This window comes from Salvia hispanica, chromosome 2 (assembly GCF_029641045.1).
Source record: "Salvia hispanica isolate PSC_SH4W2 chromosome 2, Shi_PSC_v1, whole genome shotgun sequence".
Lineage (NCBI taxonomy): Eukaryota > Viridiplantae > Streptophyta > Magnoliopsida > Lamiales > Lamiaceae > Salvia > Salvia hispanica.
The window spans coordinates 15,057,129-15,082,391 of NC_142693.1; the positions used below are offsets into that span (position 1 = coordinate 15,057,129).

Genomic DNA, 25,263 nt, shown 5'->3' on the forward strand with positions numbered 1-25,263 from the left:
ATATCATCACTACCAAATCCAAAAAATTTCCCCAAAACAGAGAACAAATTACCTGAATCCGAAAAATCACTAATTCCAGCAACGTACTCGTCCACCAATTCCTTGATAAACCTTGCCGACAACGGATGAAATTGCGCGCTCCGCCACAAAACCCCTAACCAAAATCAATTTCTCATCGTCGTCCATCCTACGCCACTTGCTACTGAAATCCTCTGGTTTCAATCCAGCGAAATCGGAGATCTCGGCGAATAGGAGCTCCTTGCTTTTTCTGATGGCGTCTTCTCGCTGACGTATTTCCGGATCGATTTGGACGGGAAAAAGCGTAGATCTGTGCCTATAAACTCAATAGAGAGGCCGATCTCGATTCACGACTTCGCGGTGATGGAGAAGTACGCCGTGATACCGGATATGCAGATCGTAGTGGATCCGTGACTGATTTTGAGAGGGAGGTCGCCGGTGGGGGTGGAATGGAGCGGTGGGGTTTAATATGCTGCACTGTGTGAATGCGTGGGATGAAGACAGCGGCGAGAAGGTGTGGTTGGTGGCGACGAATGCGGCGGCGGTGGATCGTTTGATAATTCGCTAGCCAGAGAAGCTTCGACGATGGGGATAAATAGGACTGGCGGATCTGGGAGGGATTCTCCTCTCTTTCCATTAAAACATGAAATTACAATTATGCCCTCTCATAATTAATTAATCTTAAAATAAATTTCATGTGGCAAAATCTGGAACACTTATTTTTATTAAATGAGTGGCTGATATTGCATCTCATTTCTCAATTAGCCTAATAAATCTCATTTGATCGCAACCCTATATTTATATATATATATATATATATATATATATATATTACTAAAATTTTCAAGAATTCAAACTAAATACATAAAGGCACGATTTAATAAATACTAGTACTATATGGTACACATGCACATGCACATACACATACACATTTACATTTACATAACTATTTATATATTAAAAATAATATATACATTTCCATTTTAACAATTCCTGCAAATCAAAACTATCCATATATTCGACTATATTGAGTCGGCATAACAATAAATATATTCTTTATGACACACTTAATATCTCTGTAGTAAAAATGACAATTTAATATGCAGTGGCAATATAATATAATAATATGCAAAATAATGCATGTTTCGGGTTAGGGATGTCACAATTCTTCCCCTCTTTAAGAATTTTGTCCGCAAAATTCATTTCTTTCTAACATCTGTCTCTGACTTACCATCTTTCTGATGGTGAAAAACATTACTAAAATATAATCATTCCTGCATAGATAGTAAATTGCGGACCTCTGCTAGACATAAAAGATAGAATACCATATAATCGTGTTGCATCTTTCACGTACTTTTCAGCTTAGTGATATAACAAAGAAATCCAACGTATAGGTAAGAAATGTGCTAACTTGGTCAGTTATGTCTACAATCATCCAAATAATATCATTCCTCTTTTGTGTGATCAATGACCCTGTAATCACTATGCCTGACTTGTAACTCAAAGTATTTGTAACAACATTAGCCTTCTTAAGATGGTATTTCTATGGTGTAATCATAATCTTTAAGAAACTCCATCCAATGTAACTGATAAAATATTTCAATCTCTCATGATCGGCTGAAATTCAAAAAGTCTCTCCATGCAGATAAGGATGTCAAATCTTCAAAGCAAAATAATGCTACTAATATCAAATCATGAACATAATAAGAAACTTCATGTACTCGTGATTGTCATGATGCATAAATAGTAAAATTCCATTTTGCATCCAAAGATAACTAAATTCCTGTTGCAAAGCATCACTGTAGATAATATAATATTATGTACCTGTGGAAATTGTCAATATAGGTGATATAGTCAATCGATGATTCAACTAATCAAAACTGTTTTGACATGCTTCATCCCATATAAGAAAAGAACTCTTCTGTAATAATTTCTTCATCAATTCAACCATAATCAAGACTCTCTAGTTGAAAACTACTTCAATATTCTGTATATCCATTTCTATTCTTCGACATGATACCATGTGCCCCAACAATACCACATGAGTTAGCTAGACTCACACTTACTCAACCTTGCAATAATTTGTTTATCTCGCAGAACTTATAATATTGATTGCAAGTGATTAACATGTCCATCTGTACTTCATGAATATAATAAGTCAATAGAAATAATCACTAACTGATCCAGGAAGAGTTGAGAGAATTTGTTTATCAATACCATAAATAATTGTAGGTGCAATAGTTAATACGAAAGGCATAACCAAAACTCATAATGGTCGTACTGAGTTCAAAAAGGTGTCTCTGCAATATTCTCTTTAGCTATCTTCAACTGATGGTATCTTGATCGAAAATCAGTACTCGAAAATAGTTGCATACCTTGAAATTGATCAAATAAGTCTTCTATTCTCGGTAATAGATATTTATTCTTCACTGTCACTCGATTCGACTTCCAATAGTATATATAATGTCGCAGTGTATCATCTTTCTTCTTCAAAAATAAAATTGGTGCTCTTCAAGGTAAAACATTAAGTCATACATATCTCTGACAACTCTTGTAACTGTTTCTTCAACTCTTGAAACTCTAATGAAGACGGTTGATAAATATAAATATAAATAAATGCAGTGCTCAATAGAGAAATATGTCTCCCGATAAGGTGAAAATCCAGATAAATTTGCACTTCCAATAAATCAAAAAGCCGATCTAGATAATATAAGAAAACCTGGAACAATATTACTCGATCCCGTCTCGATGATTATATTACCATTTCTTTAACTTGACAAGCTACCTTGGTTCGATGAAGTGAAAACCAATCTATACCCATAATAATATCAAATTTGTATATGAACAAGATAATCAATAATCGCTGGCAGTTCTACTGAATTAATTCGCACCACGCAGTCTAGATAAACTGAGATACTGAAATAATGTCAGCTCATAATCAACAAACATAGTTCCTTGATTAAAGATACAACCTTCTCTGCTTCTTATCACAATACACTTCTTTGCATATATTTAGCATTGAGTTCTCTAGAAAAATCGTTTGAACTGAATACCCAGAGGTTGTATCATAGCTTGTGGGACTGTTTCCCACTAAGAGTAAAGGCTTCAAAGAAGAGATACCCTATAATCAAAACCTTCTTCTGACATACAACGCATCTGATTGAACACCGGTTCTATCACTTTTAACTATATCCCAGCCTTAGTCAGATTAGTCCCATAAAACAACTTCGACTTTTCCGAGCTCTTTAAATTTTCTACCTCTTTACCTCATCATTGGTCCATGTACCAAAAATCCCAATATGATGCAACATGTATATGAGATGTTTCTACAATTAATTGATGATGCAGGGCGGCTGACCCTTCTCTCCTCAGTGACATATGTTCATGACAATACAAATGCAAATGAAACTTATAACCAAAATGTATCATATGATATGCACGAATGCTATGTCCCAGCGGGATTCTATCCCCGCTCTGATACCACCTAAACTGTCACACGCCAACCCTCTCTGACGTATGCACTTACTATAGATAAATTCAAATTTTTAAAAGAAATAATCCACATTTATCAAGTACATATTCAAAATATTTTGAACAGTAGTAGGACCCTCTCACCACTCTATATACTATACATTTATCTACATGCAAAAAATATGATGAGGAGGAGAAGGTTCCTAAAACGCATCAGCCGCTGACCCCGATAACATGTGCAATTCCTACGACCCATGTCAATGAAAAACTTCACTGATATCTTATTCCTGAAAAATATTAGTGGTTTATATGAGCCACAATTCAGTGTATATAAACCTTACCTTTAATTCCACTGCCCATCAATCAAACATATTCTTTAACCAATATATAAAACAATAATCAACAAATATTAAAAATAATTTCATATACATATGCATATGCCACTCTGTTCATTTTATTATTCTGTGACAGTTCAAGCCTGGTATCTGCCCGGGATTTTCAGTATGCTACTATGATTTGACCCGAAGGTCTCAATATGATTTGACCCGTAGGTCCCACTGTGAATTGACCCGTAGGTCCCAATATGATTTGACCCGAAGGTCCCAATATGATTGACCCGAAGGTCCCAATATTTCCACTATGATTTCAGATCCAAGACATCACTATCACAGATCCCCTTTAATGATTCAATTAATTCCAATACCATATGCAAAACATATTTATTGCACTAATCACATATCCATATCATATTCCACTCAATAATTTCAATTTAATATACTATTAATATATTTATTGCACCAAGCATACATCCCCATCATCACAATTAAACACATATCATATCAGTATTACATCGTATAATCCAATTATTCACTTCAATTTAACACATAGCAATTAATCATATAACGCATGTAAAATTAAAAGTGTGATTTATACACACCTGAGTATTCTAACCGAACCCCTAACTCCTCTTCCTGTTCAACCTTGATCCTTCAGACTATTTTTCTGCCTTCCGACTCCAAGTTCTCGTTTCTTTATCGAGCACCACTGTTTCTATCTTTTTTTATCTAATATTGTGATTTTTCTATCTCCTTTTCCATTCTTATGAAAGATAAAGATCCATATATATACAATTATATATATACAATCAGAGATTTTTTTTTGTTTTCGGTTCTTTCCCACTAAAATATTTTCCAAGCCTATTTGTATACATAACATCATATATTGGAATTGAGAAGATGTATAACATAGACGAGTGTTCATTTTATTAGCTAGGCCACGTATATAATTTTGAATTATTTTATTTTATTATTTCTTTAGTAATTAGTAGGTGTACTAAGCATATATATCCTGTATAATAAAACCATTTAAAATATATAGGAATTAAAGTTGTACGTACATGTAGTTTTCCATGTACACACTAGATTTAATATTAATATTTAACATTTATGATCACATATTACACTTATTATACATATATATATATATATATATATATATTTATATCTATTACTAAAATTTTCAAGAATTCAAACTAAATACATAAAGTACTAAAATTTTCAAGAATTCAAACTAAATACATAAAGGCACGATTTAATAAATACTAGTACTGTATGGTACACATGCACATGCACATACACATACACATTTACATAACTATTTATATATTAAAAATAATATGTGCATTTCCATTTTAACAATTCCTGCAAATCAAAACTATCCATATATTCGACTATATTGAGTCGACATAACAATAAATATATTCTTTATAACACACTTAATATCTCTGTAGTAAAAATGACAATTTAATATGCAATGACAATATAATATGATAATATGCAAAATAATGCATGTTTCGGGTTAGGGATGTCACAGGACGAGTACCTCCACATCGGTGAGACGACTGCCCTGCAGTGTCTGAAGTATTTCTGTGAGGGCGTCGTTAAAATATTCAAGGACTAGTGCGGCTATCAGGTAGTTGGCCTACGGAGGCGCGACAGACATGTGGGACGAGTACCTCCACATCGATGAGACGACTGCCCTGCAGTGTCTGAAGTATTTCTGTGAGGGCGTCGTTGAAATATTCAAGGACCAGTATCTTCTAAGCCCTACCCTGGCAGACTGTCAGGATCTGATGCAGATGCACGGGGAGAAGCATGGGTTCCCGGGGATGTTAGGCAGCATAGATTGTATGCATTGGGAGTGGAAGAACTGTCCCGCTGCCTGGAAGGGGTTCTACACCACCGGCTACAAGAGAAAGAATCCCACGATGATTCTCGAGGCCATAGCTGATTATCGACTGTGGATTTGACATGCGTATTTTGGGGTAGCCGGGTCGAACAACGACCTCAACATCCTCAACTCGTCGCCCCTTTTCAACGAGCAGTGCCAGGGCGTCGGTTCGGCCATCAGTTTTGTCGCCAACGGCAACCGGCATGATATGGGCTACTACTTGGCGGATGGGATATACCCTAGGTGGCCCGTCTTTGTGAAGACGATCAGATCCGCAAATGAGGACATGAAGGCTTACTTTGCGGAACGGCATGAGTCTGCGCGCAAGGACGTGGAGTGCGCATTTGGTGTGCTCCAGGCTCGATGGGCGGCAGTTAAAGGTCCAACGCGTTTGTGGCATGTCGAATGCATTGCTTCTATCATGTACGCATGTATTATCATGCACAACATGATAGTCGAAGATGAAGGTGTACAACTGACAAGTTGGACCAATGACGATGAAGCCGATCCAAGCCACGGCGTGGCCACCCCCAACGTACGAAGGGGGGTACCTCGCGATGAAATCGGCCGCCTCCAGGCACATGCCGACATGCGCCAAGTGGATGCTCATATTCAACTCTAAAAGGATTTAATTGAAGAGTTGTGGGCGCGGAGGACTGCACGGTGATAGTTTTTTTTGTTTTATTATGTACTTTTTTTAATTATGTAAATTTTTTTAGGACGCACTTTTTCTAGTTTAAATGAAATTATTGCATTTTCCCGTATATGTGTCGTAAATTTAATTTCGTATTTTGTGTTTAATTCCGTAAATTTTTAGTTGTTTTTTATAAATTTTGTTTGATGTGCTAGCCTATTGCTTGTCCAGTTGATTATCCTGATAATGTGGCAGGAGGAATTTTAGTACTGATAATGTGATAAGAGGTTTTGTGGGTAGCCTATGGCTGACCTATTGTCATTATGGATGCCCTTAGGACAAATGGAGTATTAAAATAGATGAATGAATATGATCACTTGACTCTGATTCTATATTTTAGTAGTACTGCAACACATTCGGTTACACGGTACATTTGACAAAATTAAATACCCATTAAAATATAATTTTGTATATGGAATGATACATAATAAATTTTATATAATATTATTAGTCTAAAATATCACAAACTATCACCTAATTTAGTGTATTTTCTAATGAATTTAAAATTTGGTCTATAAATTTATCAACTTATCGTTTGTTTATTTCCCATGAATTAGGGAAAAAAAGTAATTTTATGGAGAATTCATTATAAAATCAAGTTCATGATTGTTATGATCAATTTTAAAGTTATATACTCCTTCCAATCCATGATTATAAGTCCATATTTTATATGATATGAAAAAAGGTTAGTTGACGACGAATTCTATTTTTATATATTAATTTTGTATAAAATTAGTTGAATGTAAGATTCTTTATTAAAAATGATGAACGGACCAAAAGTACAGAATAAGATACCTATTAAAAGGAGGAAATACTAAATTTCGACTAAAAGTATTATTCAGGGATCGGTATTCCTTTTATTTTCATTTACAACTAATCATTGCTTGTATTGAAGTGTGGTGGGATTGGAGTTGCCACTCAACAAAAAAAGAAAAAAGTAAAATAAAGTAAAACAAAATGTCTTGAAATGTGAGCCGATACGAATAAATGTAAGCGTCATCTCTATATCCGAATACGGTATGTATTCGTGTCTAAATTAAACTATATACTCACGCTCTTAATTTTTAGATAGAGGCGAATAAACCTCGTATGGTTTCCTAATTGAGATTGACGAGGAGTGACGTGGAGCCAGATTACGATGCCAGGTCAATTGGCCAAATCTGAAAAATGCTTCGAGAGAGAGGTTAAAATTTGGTTTTTCAATGGGATTGGTCTGCTAGATAAAATAATATTACTATTATAAAATATAATTTAGGATAAAGTCTTGAAATTATTTTAGTCAGAGGAATTGACTATAACTATTTATCGCATAATTTTTCATTTTAGATTAAATGGTGAGATTTAATCTCATGAACCAAATATACTACATATTTAATCTCGTGATACAATCTTGCAAATCAGACAATCCATACAAATATAATTTTAAATCAATAGTATCAATATCTTAAAATTCTACTAATAGAATAACCTTATGAAATGTTTGCACAAATTCAATACTACTAGAGTTCTCTGGATAAATGGTCAATCACGTTTGAGATACTCCATTTTTTAACTGTTTTGGTACAATTTTACTCAATTCAATGAATATTTATCTTAAAATAAATGAACTTAAGAGAAAAAAGAGAATTGAGATGTACTATTAAACTGATGAGAGAGATAAAAATGGAGAAAAAAGAGAGACAACAGGAGAGAGCAATTAAATGTAAAAAGTACTACAATATCAAGATAAAAAGGGCTAAAGGATCAAAATTGTTTAAAAATGGTGCAAAAGATATCTCAAAATTGTGATTAATCCTTTGTCCAAAGACCTCAAATACTAGTAGTCTAGTACTATTGTATTATTTAATAAAATATCGTCAACTCTCCCAATTCTATCATCACTTATTCCATTAAATAGCAATCATTTTCCTAATGCTTAGTCGAATAGAATTAGGCACATTAATTATATTTGCTGAAATTAAACTTAAGCAAATAGTAGAATTTACAATAAAAGGATATCGTTGACTTGTATGAATTTCATTTTTGAGAACCTACCACATACTCTATGTTTGTAAATTGTAAATGTACTATTTTATGACACCAAGTTGATAATATACGACGCCATATATTTAAGATTGATGCCTCAAATTTGCCACTTGAAGCTTCATTTGCAGCGAAAATTTTAACTCATCTCAAATAAAGGACGACAAAATATATGCTGCATGTTGCCACAAACCTTTCAATTATTTCATTACTACTACTAGTTTTTTTTATAGATAAATTAATAGAAATTTACAGTGTATCACAGTGAATTCGCACCTCACACCTTTGTTTTGGACATCAATATTTGAAAAAAGTGATAGACTAATTCACACACATATTTCATTACTAGTTTTAATCGATACACATCCTTTTTATTGTTTGATACTCCATATACAAGTATATAACTATAACAATCTAAGTGATTGCTTGAATGTAATTAGGCGCATTAATTAATTTTTATGAAAAGTAAACGTAACCTACACTTTCAGAAGTTCATTAATAACTACTATTTGAAAAAAGTGACTGCTTATTTCATTTATCCCTTTTGCCCTAGAAGATGAAATTGATTTTGTGTTACATGCTAGGAAGGACACTTTCATGGCCACACATTTACCCCGACGCTGATTCACTTATATGCAATTTCACAAAATACATAATACTTTGTAACATATTTATGTTAATATTTGAAGTTACATATAATGCTTGAATAATAATAAAAATATCTGTCTTCAATGTTATAAAAAAATGGACGGCTAAAATAACGGTGTAGCTGCCTATGCATAGATCGACCATCGAAAAATTTGTCAAACTAAAATATTGTAGCGCAAAGATATACTCCTAATATAATATTAAAATCATGAGCTAACATTAAAATCATGGAATCATTTAAATGCTGATAAATCTACATAATTATAAATTAGTTTAAATAATAAATAATAGGAGTAAATAGTACTCCCTCCGCTGCAAAAAAATTGAGTCATTTTTTTTTCTCATTTTGAAAAAATCATACTCCCTCCGTTCCACAGTAATAGAGACATTTCATTTTGCGCACTCATTTTTAAAAAAATAATTATAAATAGTTAAAGTAGAGAAAAAATAAAGTAAAAAGAATATTGTGCACTCTTCTCTACGTTATTCTCTCTTCTCTCTCTTACTTTACTCTCTCTCCACTTTAACTATTTAATAATCATCTTTTAAAAACGAGTGCGTAAAATGAAATGTTTTTATTACTGTGGAACATAGGGAGTAATAAATAGTTAGAGTGTATATATGGTAAAGTAAAAGCAAAAATAATATAGATAAGACTCAAAATAAATAAAAAAAAGAAGCGACTCAATTTTGTTGGGCAAAAAAAATATTTTGTTTTATCTAGATATAGACATATAGTCCATGGACAATTTTATTTGAGTCCTAGAGTTATATGATCGGTGATTTTATTGCCCACATAACTCACTTCAATTAGTTTTTTTTATTTGAAATCTCAGTTGATTTTATTTGAATATATACGGAGATTTTGAAATTTAAAGTCAAATATTCAAACTGAGTCAGATTTCAAGGTAAAATGATGACTAGATCCAAAGGAAAAGATTATCCAAAGGAAAAGCTTTTATAGTTAGTTGTTTATGAGGTATGTATTTGTGTTATAAAAGGACCTCAAATATAACTATTAGAAATTCATTAGATACCGAAAAAATGAGGATTTATCTGCGCAATAACTATATTTGTAATTTACTCTTGAAAACAAAATACACATCTGGGAATTTTGGAGAATTTTATCTGTGAATGAATTGGATAGAGTATAACTTTTACAAAGCAGGTGTTATTAGAGGCTCTAATAATGATGGAATTTGTATTTATTTACTCCCTCCGTCCCCTATTAGGAGTCACTCTTCGATCGGGCACGAGTTTTAAGAAATGTAAAGAAAAGTTGGTTGAAAAAGTTAGTGGAATATGAGGCCTATTTTTTTATATTGATTTTATAATAAAATGTGAGTGAATTGAGTTAGTAAAAATATAAGACGTACTTACTATTTATGGTAAAAATGAAGTGTGACTCTTAATTGGGGACAGACCGAAATGAAAAAGTGTGACTCTTAACGGGGGACGGAGGGAGTACTTATTACTAAAGTTGACTGGATAGGCTTCAAACTTAACCATGGTTACTCTTTCGACTTGATACCGTGGTTAAGTATTACATCCACGTCCTATAAATTCAACAAACATAAACGCCATTTCCTCATCACCTTCTCCTTCATCAACTTCACTTTGATGATACACCACTCCATATTATTACCTCTTTCACATTTCATTTACGTTTTCCGTTTCCATCCCCTCCGATTTCTGGTGCGTTTCTCTTTCCTTGTACTACCTTTTTCCGGTTCAATATTTTTAAAATTATTATTGTTGCAGTGCAATTTCCGAGCTGAAAAAATGAATCATGAGCATGAAAGCTGTATCTAACTGCTAATGCATTAAATTGAAGTGATGGAAACCGCTTAGTTATGTGTAAATTTCTTTGATTGTGGTGCAGTGATAAACAATGGCGGCCAACGGCATGAATAACGGTGCGACAGGGCGGAACGGTCTGGCGAAGATTCACACGGAGAAGAGAGCCGACGAAGTCTGCCACGACGACAGCACGACGCCGATGAAGGCGCAGACGATCGACGAGCTTCATTCTCTCCAGATGAAGAAATCGGCTCCGACTACGCCGCTCAACGGGATCCAAGGCCCCTTCGCCGAGGAAGAGCGCACCAAGCAGCAGCTCCAGTCAATCAGGTGATCGATCTGATCTCACGCCCAATTTATGCAATTTTCCCTCTAAATTTTGAATCCGCAGCTTGATCTGAATTTTAATTTCACTTTTGTTGCTTCTAATTGTGATTTTGTTAATGTGTTTAAATCAGTGCGTCCTTGGCATCGTTGACGAGAGAAACAGGGCCCAAGGTGGTGAGGGGAGATCCGGCGAGTAAGTCGGCGACGCCGCGGGTTGTGAGCCACCACCACCACCATGTGAGCCCCACCATTAGCGTCAGTGACAGCTCTCTCAAATTCACTCACGTCCTCTACAACCTATCGCCTGCCGGTAATTTTTCAAACGGCTTTTGATTTTTATTTTGATTTTAAAAAAAAATTTATTGGAAAAGAATTGGATGATAATTTTGCGATGAATGCAGAGCTGTACGAGCAGGCAATCAAGTATGAGAAAGGTTCATTCATATCGTCAAGCGGCGCCCTCGCTACTCTCTCGGGCGCCAAGACAGGGCGTTCCCCTAAAGACAAACGCGTTGTCAGGGATGAAACCACTGAGCATGATCTTTGGTGGGGAAAGTGAGTGTTCTTTCTCTACCTTTCCCTCTAAAGTTATTTACTCCATCACTTTCCACAAAAAGTTGTACACCCAACGATTGATTAATTGTGCATGTGTAATGTGTTTTAGGGGGTCACCAAACATTGAAATGGATGAGCAGACATTTATGGTGAACAGAGAAAGAGCCGTCGATTATTTGAATTCATTGGATAAGGTAATCTTTTTCTATCATCTACTATTAGTTGCAGTTCAGAAAAAACTGTGTATCGTGTCTGTGCACTGATTTCTTGCATACCAAACTTTAATTAGTGAGATAAGTCCTTTTAGGTCCCTGCAAAGATACTGACTATTCACTGAACATATTTGGTATCCAATGATGTGTTGATTAATTAATTTAAATAGTACAAGCTTGTTGAAGCGTGTTAATGATCTGCACCTTCCATCAACCAGAGGGCTTAAATGAATTTTCCTATAAATGATTTTAAAAAAATGAACATTTAGTGCTGATTTGTAGGCTGTAGCTTCAGAAACCGTATAGTACTAATTATTAGTAGTAGAAAATTTTGTGTTGAAAGTCCGGAGAGAGTTTTGTTCTCTAGTGCTTTATTGCCATACTTCTATCCTTTGAGCGGTGGAGTCTCGGCCGTTTCTCTTATTCCCTTTCTGCCCCTTTTTTAGCTAACCATCTTATCTTTTAGATTCGGTATTATAAATTACGAAAATATTCAACTATAAGCGGCGCGGCGTCCAATAATTTTTTATTCAGTTCGATGATATGGAATTCAAGAATTTGTTTTTATATAAAAAATCTAATGTTTAAGTATATGTTATAGAAGCTGAAATATAAGCTTGATTAAAACAAAGTTCACTCTTTGATGTACAGGTCTTTGTGAATGATCAATTCCTGAACTGGGATCCTCAGAACCGTATCAAAGTTAGGATAGTGTCAGCCAGGGCTTATCATTCCTTGTTCATGCACAACATGTAAGTGAATGCAATTGACTCTTATTCTTTTTCATAATGATGTTCTTGTTTGCAGTTCTATGTGCTCATAAGCCCAACCAGATAAGTTTTTGAAGTTTTCTTTGAAAATATGAATGTGTGTCTTGAATCATGATATACTCCTTGATATTACTCTGTGAGAGGTATGAGAGAGCTGCATAAGGTTTAGCCGTAGCAGAAAGGTTCCAAAGTAAAATGATATACTTATTTGTACAAGTGGATAACTGGGTCGGTCGCAGGTGTATCCGACCCACAGCTGAAGAGCTGGAGAACTTTGGTACTCCGGACTTCACTATATACAATGCCGGACAGTTCCCATGTAATCGTTACACACACTACATGACATCCTCCACTAGCATAGATTTAAACCTTGCTAGAAGGGAAATGGTCATCCTCGGCACCCAGTACGCCGGGGAGATGAAGAAAGGCCTTTTCAGTGTAATGCACTATCTCATGCCTAAGCGTCAAATTCTGTCACTACATTCTGGTTGCAATATGGGCAAAGATGGAGATGTCGCTCTATTCTTTGGCTTATCAGGTAAAGTCTCATCGGGTCAGCATTCCGATGAGGGGCTTTCCCGTTGCCAAACCCCACATGTGTCCCCACTCTCTTACTCTGAGCTTGAGTTGAAACAAGATATTTGCTTCACTCTGTACCGAATGCATATTTATGCTTCTTTACATTCATGCACATTTTAGGCACTGGAAAAACTACCCTGTCCACTGATCACAACCGCTACCTGATTGGAGATGACGAACACTGCTGGAGTGATAACGGTGTATCCAACATCGAAGGTGGCTGCTACGCAAAGTGCATCGATCTGTCAAGGGAGAAGGAGCCAGACATTTGGAATGCTATCAAGTTTGGGACTGGTATTATTCCAATTCAGTTTTGTCATTTTCAAACCCATAAAAAACCTTATCTCTGCAGCACTTGCATAACCAATTATCTTATCTTTTCATTTGTCAGTATTGGAGAATGTGGTATTTGATGAGCACACTAGAGAAGTGGATTACTCTGACAAATCTGTCACAGGTAATAATACATCAATTCAGTTGGCAATTTTTTTGGAAGTGTCTGGATTCTGTTACTGATTTCCATTTATTTTGCAGAGAACACTCGAGCGGCCTATCCTATCGAATATATCCCCAATGCCAAAATTCCGTGTGTTGCCTCACACCCGAAGAATGTCATACTCCTGGCGTGTGATGCATTTGGTGTGCTTCCACCTGTGAGCAAGCTCACCCTGGCTCAAACAATGTATCATTTCATCAGTGGCTACACTGCTCTGGTAGGAACCTCGCCTATCCACGTTAAACTCGTTTAATCTTTCAGTTCAAATCACCAAATTGAATTTCTATACAGGTTGCTGGCACTGAAGAAGGGATCAAGGAGCCACAGGCAACATTCTCAGCCTGTTTCGGGGCAGCGTTTATAATGCTGCATCCTACAAAATACGCAGCCATGTTGGCCGAAAAGATGCAGAAGCATGGTGCTACAGGGTGGCTAGTTAATACAGGCTGGTCAGGTGGAAGGTAAAGAAATATATTATCACTAACTAATCAATCTCTGTCATTACAGAAGAATTTACAATCTGATGGTACTTTTGTTTATCATGCAGATATGGGTCTGGGAGCCGTATCAAACTAGCATACACTCGCAAGATCATTGATGCGATCCACTCGGGTAGCCTGTTGAAGGCGGAATACAAGCGAACAGAGGTTTTCGGGCTTGAGATTCCGACTGCGGTTGAGGGTGTGCCTTCAGATATATTGGAGCCCATGAACACTGTGAGAATAATTATAGAACTTTTTCTGTTTATAATATTTTGGGTTGGTTACTGATTTGTTTGGTGTATTGAATGGCAGTGGAAGGATAAAAAAGCTTACAAGGAGACTCTGCTGAAACTAGGTGGGCTTTTCAAGAATAACTTTGGAGGATTTGTGGCTCACAAGATTGGCAAGGACGACAAGCTCACTGATGAAATTCTTGCTGCTGGTCCTGTTTTCTGAGTGGCTTACGCATAAATAAATAAACAGTTATGAAGATGATCAATCCATGGGTTTCTCATATCATAACGGAGTTGAATCAATAAATTATGCGTCGAGTTTAAGCTGCATAGCTTTTTTTATCAACCTGTACCTAAAGCCCATGTGAGATTAATTATATGTGAGATTAATTATTTCATCGATTATGTGTACTAGTTAGAAGATGAATATCAATGTCTTGATGCTTCATATGTTGTACATTAGTGGAATATATTGGAATATTTATATACTCCCCATTTAATATCCATACACCATAGAGAATGTTGGATATGTTATTTGATTAAACCCAGTGAATATGTTTACGACATGGGTCAATACTAACTTAAAAATTATATAAAGAAGTAATATGAGGGCCACTTTGGTTCAAGATATAAGGCCTGATTATATTCCCTATTAAAGACTAGTCTCGGCCCATTTAAGCCCATCTATATCTATTCATTCGTTTACTGCATCCATATTCCATTCTCTCCCTCTATCCATGCTTTCTTTTTCTCTTCTTTTTTTTTTTTTCCTGTTGTTTTGCAAAGATGACATAATAAATAGTTATAACGAAGAGAGTAAGTAAAGTAAAATAGAGAATACAACGTTTGAATTGAAATGCCTCATTGGAATGGGACGGAGGGAGTATAATATTCTTCTTCCCCGTCACTCTTCCTCTCCATCTCAGATATATGGGTGAGACATGGTTCTGTTTTCGTCTCTATGAAATACGCAGACAATAATATCACTAAAAAAAACAATGTAGTTGGATTACTCAAGTGGTGAAAGTGGATGAGTTAAGTGCTTCTAGATTGTGTTAACTTGATTTTGAATCACATTCATGGTATTTCTCAGAGTTATATTGTTGATGTTCCACTGAGAAATTTATCTGATTTTGATTAATTAATATTGAATTAATTGATTAATTATTCGATGTTTAGTTAACTACTTAAGATTAATTATTTTAATAAAATTTAGTTTCTTTAATATCATGAGATAAATGTATTTATTTATGTAATTTAATTTAATTTAATTTTATCTACTAAACATTTTGCTAATACAATATTATATTTAACATAGACACCCAAACAACAATATAAAATTCAAATTTAAAATTAATATAATTATAATTATAATTAAAATATATCTTAATTTATTTTATACACCATATGACTATGTATGAGTCATCATGACAAGAGTCAGTAACCAGTTCAAGTTCATTACTTACTCTTTCCCATTCAAAATATCCATCTTTTTGTTTCAATTTGTCTCACTCAGATCATTCTCTCTTATCTCTTTATTAAAATATTTAATTATTTTGTTGCCTCTACTTATTCATCTAACTATATTTTATAAAATTCTGCGCCACTAAAAAATAAGACCATCTTGAGAGGGAAGGTAGTTTATATGAAGAGAGTAAAATGTGCAAAATGTAAAATGACAGCGTCTATACCGAAAAGTTGAATTATCTTCATCCGAGTGTTTCCAAAACTCACAATTTACAAATGCATACAGCTTCCCAATAGGGTACTCCAATTATGGAGATTCTCGTCACTACTTCGACCCCAAGATTTCCATTTCCCCCACACATCAGTAAAACATACCGAAGATGCTCTATGCCTCAATTCCTCAATTGCTCAAGGTACCAATTGTAGTAGTAATATTTCGCTGAATTATACAAATGCTTCCGTCTATTTCATATCAATTTTCAACTGAATTTTGATTACATCAAATCGCGAATTGATAATTTTGGCTGCAATTTGTTGCTCATCGCTTCCTTGCTGATAAAATGCGGTCTCATTTCTGTACTATCCTGCGGATTGTGATATCTCTACTGACAGCTTGTTGAAGCTCTAACATGCCACATGCTGTTGGTATTTGTATCGATTTCTTGTGTAATTAGCATCTAAAATGTTGTCATTTAGATAGTAATTTCTAAGATTTCGATTGTGGATCAGCTTAGAACTACTGTAATACTGTTTCAGGAACACTAGAGAGAGCAACGGCTTGTCTAAAGCTCCTATCTCGAGGGAGTAAGGGCTTTGTGCTAAATTACTAGAGACTAGAGATAACTTTTTTATTTCTTGATTTTTATTAGTCACCAAACTATTCATTCCTTTTACCAATTAGGTTGGGAAGCCTTGATGTCGATGATGATGGAAAGGAAGAGAGGAAGAGGAAAGACATATGGCAGCTGTTTGAAGAAGCTCAGCAGAGTATGTTTGGTCTACTTTCTTGTGTATATGTGTCACATTATCTTTGCCCAATGGGGATCTAATCTAGGTGGCAATATGTTGTGCCCAATGATTATCGTTCAGATATCATGTACTTGAACAAACAGCGTCTCCTGGCCATGGAAGAGCTCGGGAGGGTAAATAACGAAAGGAACTCATTGCTTCAGAGGATAGAGCAATTGGAGATGCAAAATCAGGCAACTGCTAGAAAAGGTTCCCACGCTACTAATGCATGCAGTTCTCACTTCACTGCAATGCTTAATCTTATTCTCAGTAATTCAGTAATTGCAATATCAAGCGGCAGGTGTAGGCATTTTTCAGAGTTTTACCTTGTGTTGGACAATGACAACTAGTTTTTAGTCAAATATTCAAAATGGGATTGGTCTTCTAGTGAAGCAGCATGAATGCGTATTAATCAGAAGAGTATGCTATAATATAGACATAATATCTTTAATTCTTTATGCATTAGGAAGGCTTAATTTTGTGCTATTCATGATAATTAATTTCTTAGAAGGAGAGAGGAAATGCTACTAAGCTAATCTAATGTTGCATTGCACAATAAAACAGATAAACTTATGATCAGCTCAGAGTTGCTTCTCAGAATAGATGCTTTAGTCCTTAATGGAGTGATTGGCAGTACGGAGGCATCTGATTTAAGAAGACTAGTGATTGACTCAAGGGTTGGTTTGGCTGATGATATACATGACATTATTCTCATGAACGATGCTGAATTTCTGGCTGAGCTGCGTCGTTTTTCTAAGACGACCAAAGGGTAAAGGATCATCACTTTCGGTGCAGTTACTCAGCTAGGTCCCTCATCATTTTTAATATAGATGTTCAAAATGTAATACTACGATGGAACAACTTATACTTCATACTCCCTCCGTCCGCGAATAGAAGTCCCGGTTTTCCATTTTGGTCTAACCACGAATAGGAGCCTCAGTTCATTTTTACTATAAATGGTATCATGGTCCAAAACTTCACTAACTCATTTCACACACATTTCATTTAAAACTAATGTACACAAGTGGGACCCATATACCACTAACTTTTTTTCACCCATTTTTCTTAACATTTCTTAAAACTCGTGCCGGAAAAAAATGGGACTCCTATTCGCGGACGGAGGGAATACAAAGAAAGCAGTTACTCTCTTGTATTCTTGAGTGGCATCTTTTTTTTTGCTAAATGCAAGTCCAATCGTTTTAAGTCACCACCAATGAAATTTAGAAAAATCAAAACTAGAAGTTCTTTAATGCTATAGTTCATTGTAAAGCATGTAATCTATGAAATAAAATGCATATACCTTTAGGCAATTTTGATACATAGTTATGCCTGAAATCATATTCAAAGGAAAATTTTGATATAACTAGTTTCTTATGTCATTTTGAATTGCAGTGGGGCTCAGCTCTCACTGTGTTCTCTAGACGTGACGACGTTACACTGTTACAACAGAAGCATCGCAATTTATAGAACACTGTTGATATTTCGTAGTTCTAAAACCCAATGGAATTATATACTCTAAAGTTCAGTATCTTCTCACGAATTTGTGAATTAGGCAGGACTCCTTTTTGTACAGAATAACAAGCAGCGGGTCAATTTTCATCAATTTGATCGAGAATGTGAACTATTCGTTCGATTCATGATCGCATCTGCAAACCTTATCCCGTGGGCCTTAGCGGACGTTTTTCATTCTTCACCTGGTCCTCGTTTAAACGGTCTTTTGATGTGTCTCATGATAGATAGGTCATTTAGGTCTCAAAGGATGGCTTTAAAGTCTCTGCATGTGTGAAAGAGTCTTGACCTCGATATTTCTCTGTATATCCTGTTATTTAGATCTCCATTTTCCCTTTTTTTGTGCTTGCTTGCATAATGTTGTACTTAGGTTTCAGTTTCCTAGTGTCTTGCTTTCTGCCCGAACAGATTTCATTCTAATAGTCATGATTCTCTTCTCTTTGCTTGAAGTTATAATTTCTTTTTGCCATTTGTGTTTCAGGAATGGGTTCCACATAATACATATTTGTACAGAAATGTCACCTGTGGTTTCTGTTGGATCTTTGGCACCATACATCACTGGCTTATCTTGTGCTCTACAAAGGAAGGGAAATCTTGTTGAGGTTATTTTGCCCAAGTAATCATGAACATTCTAGTTTGTCTTGGTTTAGTATGATCATTTTTGTCTTGTTGGGAGGTAGAGTCTGAAACCTAGTTACTCCTCCAGTACATCATCATTCTTTTGGGTTACTTCCAAGAAGTTCTTTCGGGAAAAATATTTAGACAATGTAGTTCTACTTCAAGAGATTTGTAAGGCTGGGGTACTGCTAGTGGTTAAATGATGTACATGTACGGCTCATAACTCATGCAAACCAAAACTCAGTTAATTCTTTTAAAAAATATCGCTGCAAACAAAAACAAGTCAGAATTTCAAAGAGATATTATAGCTAATTAACTAGAGATAGTTATCAATTTAGACTTAGTTTTCATGGCTGAAAGAAACATTGATAATTCGATAATTATCATACAATCTTAAGTTATCAGGGCCTTAAAATAATTGAACCTAGGGAAGCCCAAAGGTCGGACATATATGGACACCTATTTGCAATTTCAGCAGTTCAGGTGCTGTCTTCACTTCCAGTGGTAGTAAGCGCTTCCAGTGGTAGTAAGCCATGTTTTCTGTTTTTTTTCTATCAAAAATGTGTACTCAACTTTAACATTTCCATGAAAGTGTACTCGAGTCTGTTGGCTTCACTATGAATCACACCTTTCTTAACATTTCTTAAACAATAACTTTCTAGTAGTTAGGTACGGAGTATGTTATATATGGAGTTATTCCATTATGTCTGGACTCTGAGTTGCTGGAATAAATTCTGAAATAGGTATGCCTGCTTGAACCTGGATGAAGTTCACGGCTTACGAGAAGTTGAAGCAGAATTCTACTCATATTTTAACGGTCAATTGCACGGAAACAAGATCTGGACTGGGTGAGCATGCTCTTGCACTATGTTATGCATATTATACTGACAGTGAATAGGAACCTATGACTGCTAAAAGATTACACAGATTCTTCTTCTTTTTCTTATGCTTTGAATGTTTTGTACACAGGGTTGTTTATGGCATTGGAGTTACCTTCATAGAGCCCGTCTATTATTCATCATTTTTTAGCCACGATAAAGTATATGGTTACTCAAATGACTTTGAGAGGTTGGTGGAATTTGACCTCCTCTTTTATTACCTTCACAATGCTTATGATGTTTCAACTAACTTCTAATTCCTAAAAAGTCAAGTTTCAACTAAATTTTTTTTATCAAGCTGAGCTCTGAGTGTCTCACGAGCTAACTCAACTTACTTTACAACCCTTGTAAGTTGTAAGCTTGGTTTTCTAGTTACAACTTGGTGTAATTTTAGTTGTTTGTTAGTTAACTAAATGCACATCGGCCGTATGTCCGTTAGGTTCTTAACTCCAAATCACGCTATCTTTTGTTGTCAGATTCACCTATTTCTCTCGTGCTTCACTGGACTATCTAGTTAAATTGGGAAAGCGGCCTGATGTGCTTCATGTACACAATTGGCAAACCTCTCTTGTTGGCCCTCTTTTCTGGGATGTTTTTGTCAATCAGGTATGTTTTGAACAATCCGAGTCTTCTGAAACATATACCGAACAAACTAAATGCATTGTGCCAGTATAAGATCTTAAGATTTAGGTCCTCAACTCCCTTATTTCTGTTATTTTATCTGGGTTTCTTACGCTGCCTCAGTTATTTTGTTTCTGATGTATCACTTGATTTGATAATATAAGTATTATTCATTTACAGGGTTTTGAAAGTACTAGGATAGTATTGACGTGCCAAGGTTTTGATTCCCAGGTAAGCATCACCTATATTGTTTGGATTCTTAACCTTACTAGTTTGCAGGTTTTAACCTCTCAGTATGATATTGGGGATATGATCAATTTTAGGTTTAAATTATTATTTGCAGTCCCTTGAACAACCTGAAAAGTTGGCACTGTGTGGGCTCGATCCTTCTACATTGCTTCGGCCTGATCGCCTGCAAGATAACAACAAGTCTCATCTTGTGAACGTATTAAAGGTGACTTTTATGCCCTTTATTGATTATTGTCTGATGTCCTTTTCTTATCATGATTCTTTAATATAATGGACTGTAAATGCATAATTACATATGGTATCAGGAATAAACAAATTAAACTGATTAGCTATAGTTAAGAACTTTTGATACCACTCCGCTTGGTAACAGTATTATTTTAGATATGATTTCAACCTGTTTCATCTTTGTGCACATCCTCCCTTTATCTTTCTTCTAATTCTTCTCTTATGCCATATGCAGGGTGGAGTTGTTTACTCTAATAAAGTGATAATAATGTCGTCTGTTCATACAAAAGGCCATATTATTAGTGCGCTGGGACATGGATTGGAACCCACCTTGGCCATACACAAGTATGTATTGCTTTTTAAAAATTATGAACAATTAGTTCCTACATTTAAAACTTTACAACATTACTTCCCAAATCATCATTATGCTTCCTATCCTGTCCATTTTCATAGATCATAACTGAGTAAAATTTGACTGGTGCAAGTCTTCACAAGCTCCAATGTGTGTGATCTCAATCATAATCTCGGAGTTATCTTCTGGGTTTGGCTGCAGGGAAAAGTTGGTTATTTCTCCTTCTGGATTTGATAAAATGACTTGGGATCCTTCGCGTGATAATTTTCTTCCACAACACTACAGTGCAGATGATATGGAGGGGAAATTGATCTGCAAATTTGCATTGCAACGGCATTTGGGTTTAGAAGAAGGAGCATCAAACATACTCGTAAGTTTCAGCCTCAGTGGAATTGAAGTGCAAGTGGAACTCCATGAACTAGCCCTCGTTTACATTTATGGCAATAATGTGGCAATCTAAAATTTGCAAATTTTCAGGTTGGATGCATTTACATAGGCATGTCAGAGGACTTTGACAAGATGAAAAAACTTTGTTGGATGGCTTCCAGCAAGGGAGTTCAGGTACTTTCTCTAGATTTTGGATAATTTTATCTTAATAAGACTGAATGAGATGTATACTTGTATTAGCTTATGCCTTATTACCATATTTTTGTAGATCTGCTTAAGGTAAGATACCATTTAGCCAGCAATGTTTCCAACTACAATTGTCACTGACTCACTTGACCTTGATTGTTCCATATGTCTTATTCTTGGATGTCATTATCTGCAGTTCGTTTTCATGAGATATGGCCAAATACCCGGTATGACGACGTCATTTGAGAATTTTCAGGCTGAGGTGAGGGTAGATTCTTGGGTTACCCAAATGCATCTACTTGTCCATTGGTTCTGTACATTTTTTTGCATTCCCGCTTCCATACCAATATGATATTTTAATGCACTTTTGAACTGGTGTTATTTCAATGACGACAGATACAGTGAAACCTTTGTTCACCATCAGTGTCAGATGCATGTTTTATCCAATCAATTCCATCTTCCACCATTATTGATATTCGAAGCCACAAATTTTAGTTGGTATCCTGGAAATTGTGTTCCTTTTTATGAATGAAAGCAAATGCATTATGTTTGAATCTTCATTCGATTTAGTTACTTAAGTGATAATTCCTGATGCCTGTATAGAAGGTTATATAGCTGAACTGAATCAAGTTTTTGATTGTTGGCTCTTTAGCTCACCCGAGAAAAGGCTATGTTAAACCCTTAATCCCAATGACTCTCGCTTTCACTCTATGGTGCCTCCATTTTGGCAGATTAATATGATCTATAATTGATGTCTTCCTTTGTAACTATGACACATTGTCATTCTTTGAACTTCATTCACTATCTTTCCATCAATAAACTTCCAGTCTACCTATGTGAAATCAATGCCCAACACTACTCATTTTTGCAGGATAAAAATGTGAGGTTCATTGATGAATATGATGAGGGACTATCACATTTGATCATATCAGGATCTGACATAATGCTTTGCCCATCTCTTGATGATCATCTGCTTCAAGTGCCCGTAAGTGTTTCTTTCATACTTGTAAAAGCGTTACCCACAATGTCGAAAACTCATCTCTCATTTCCAATCCAATAGCTGAAGGCCATAAAATATGGAACGGCTCCTATACCTGTAAACTTCCCTGACAGCAGATTCAGGTGATGAGTTGATGCGTTACTGGTTAGATATACACTTGTTATGATGCGAAAATCTCACATTTGTGGAATAATCTTTCGCAGAGACTTTGGAAATGATAGTAGCAAAAGAAGTAGATTCGCACAGTATATCAACTCTACATTTGGGAATATGTCTCTTGGCCAAGCGTTAGATGAAATTGTTCGTATCTTTCTCTGAAATGGTTCATTCATGTCGATAGAGGATATATATCTTGATTCTTGACTCAAGGGTTGTTGTGTATCTGCAGAAGAACAATCCATTAGAGTGGAATAGAAGGATAAAAGATGGGATGAAGAAGGATTTTTCGTGGGAGTCGGAATGCGCGGAGGTGCATATTTCTGCATACGAAGTAGTGAAGAAGTTGTGACAGACGGTAGAGGCAGCAAAACAGATTTTAGAGCTGTGTAGATATCAAGGAGGAAAAAGAAGAGGATTTTCAGATAGAATTCAAGCTCTCTGCATATTCTATAGACAAAAAATGCTAAAGCAATATTTTGCTTTTCTCAATAAACAAGAACTTGTCTGAATTTTTGGGGTAATTACATGGTACATACAAAATGTTTCACCAAAGCTCTTCCCTAAGCATTATGAAAATTATTAGTAAGTTTTATTTAAAGTAAATTAATTAATTAACATAAATTAGTTGTAATTTGAATTGATCTTACATTAGATTTAAGGATTAATAGTCATTGAAATTATGAAATTTGAGATTCTGGTGAATCTCATAACCTTTGAGCATGAAAAATTAAATACTACTACGAAGTTTCAGTTTTTCTCTACGTCCCACTCTTGTACAAAATGTAACCTTTTAATACTCTCTCCGTCCCGTTTTAGGAGTCCCGGTTGATCAATTTTGGGCGTCCCGTTTTAGGAGTCCCGGTTGAGATAAATTAATAAAAAATATCTACAAAGTATTAAAAGTATTAAAAGTGAGTCCCAACATCCACTACAACTAATAAAAAAGTGTTAAAAGTGGATCCCAACATCTACTACAACATTTATTTATTGGACACTCAATTAAAAATGGGTCCCAACATCCACTACAATATTTATTTATTACACACTCAAACATTTTTTTCTTAAAACATGTGTCCGACTCAACCGGGACTGCTAAAGCGGGACGGAGGGAGTAGTGTTTAAAACGATATGTTTCACTAAAATAAGAGCATCTGCAACGGCGGCCGTCCCGGTGTGCCGGAAGTCCGCGCGGGACGTCCGCCATTAGACAGCAGGGAGGCGGACGCGGACGAGAGATGCGGACAGCGGAGTTCTGCGGCATTCCGGGGACGTCCATCGTGACGTCCTCCATTGCGTCGGACCGACGGACGTCGCCGGCGGACCTCTCGATGTTTAATTTTATATATATATTTTTATTTTTTTTAAAACTCTATATATATACGGCTCGTTGAACTTCATTTCATTCACACCACTTGTTTTAACGTGTTTCTCTCTCTCTACTTTCATTTCTTTTAAAGATAAATGGAGCACCACGATAGTGATTCCCCCACCACAAGCGAGTCACAAATGCCGATTTTTTCCACTAGAGTTGGGGGAAATGCCGGTGGAAGTGCACCGATGTCCGGGATGATGCCCGGGTACTACAATATGTACCCTTGGTGTGCAGGAATGGGTGGGATGATGCCCTAAATATCCCAAATGCCGGGGATGAGTGCCGCGATGCTGGGGATGATGCCCCAAATGCCCGGGATGATGCAGGGACCCCCTACCGCTGCGGGGGGAACAGGCAGGGGGCCTCCCCAATCACCTGGGGACAATGTCTATCGCCCCTATATGGATTTATTATCTAGTGATTCCCCTAGAGTACTCCTCTGGAGACTCAGTTCACTGACATCGAGACTTTCTCTTTTGAGGAGTTGGGGCTATCTCCGATCAGGGAGTCTCCCACTCAGATGCCAGGGGCGGCAGGGAGGACGCGGAAGCAAGGTAGAGGGAAGGGCAAGGGCATTACCTCGTCATCGCGTGCGGGGAACGAGGGTGGGGCGGGGGCCGAGGGGAAGGAGGAAGCCGGTGGGAGAAGGAGGACCATCTGGAGCATATGGGAGTGTGTCGCTAATAAGGCTAATTT

At 36.1% G+C, this 25,263-nt stretch overlaps 2 protein-coding genes across 3 annotated transcripts; both read left to right on the forward strand.

Moving 5' to 3' along the window:
• The first annotated feature begins 10,658 nt into the window (after window positions 1–10,658).
• On the forward strand, window positions 10,659–15,042 carry LOC125200807 (phosphoenolpyruvate carboxykinase (ATP) 1-like). The gene is made up of 13 exons (XM_048098580.2): window positions 10,659–10,777; window positions 10,965–11,212; window positions 11,341–11,519; window positions 11,611–11,764; window positions 11,874–11,958; window positions 12,628–12,728; window positions 12,986–13,284; window positions 13,446–13,619; window positions 13,717–13,782; window positions 13,860–14,038; window positions 14,113–14,282; window positions 14,369–14,537; window positions 14,616–15,042. The coding sequence occupies exons 2-13, from the start codon at window positions 10,974–10,976 to the stop codon at window positions 14,757–14,759; spliced, it is 1,959 nt and encodes a 652-aa protein (XP_047954537.1). The 5' UTR covers window positions 10,659–10,777; window positions 10,965–10,973; the 3' UTR covers window positions 14,760–15,042.
• A 1,152-nt stretch (window positions 15,043–16,194) lies between these two features.
• Window positions 16,195–23,704, forward strand: LOC125211448 (UDP-Glycosyltransferase superfamily protein). Of its 2 annotated transcripts, XM_048111360.2 has the most exons (19): window positions 16,197–16,416; window positions 16,760–16,807; window positions 16,905–16,990; window positions 17,093–17,221; window positions 17,576–17,780; window positions 19,002–19,136; window positions 19,882–19,986; window positions 20,108–20,206; window positions 20,493–20,622; window positions 20,818–20,868; window positions 20,981–21,091; window positions 21,347–21,456; window positions 21,665–21,833; window positions 21,941–22,024; window positions 22,233–22,298; window positions 22,908–23,021; window positions 23,097–23,158; window positions 23,240–23,336; window positions 23,425–23,704. In XM_048111360.2, the coding sequence occupies exons 1-19, from the start codon at window positions 16,313–16,315 to the stop codon at window positions 23,542–23,544; spliced, it is 2,025 nt and encodes a 674-aa protein (XP_047967317.1). In that variant the 5' UTR covers window positions 16,197–16,312; the 3' UTR covers window positions 23,545–23,704. The 2 variants fall into 2 exon arrangements, with proteins under 2 accessions (XP_088922042.1, XP_047967317.1); XM_089065916.1 differs by lacking the exon at window positions 16,760–16,807 and having other exon boundaries at window positions 16,195–16,416.
• Window positions 23,705–25,263: the final 1,559 nt, after the last annotated feature.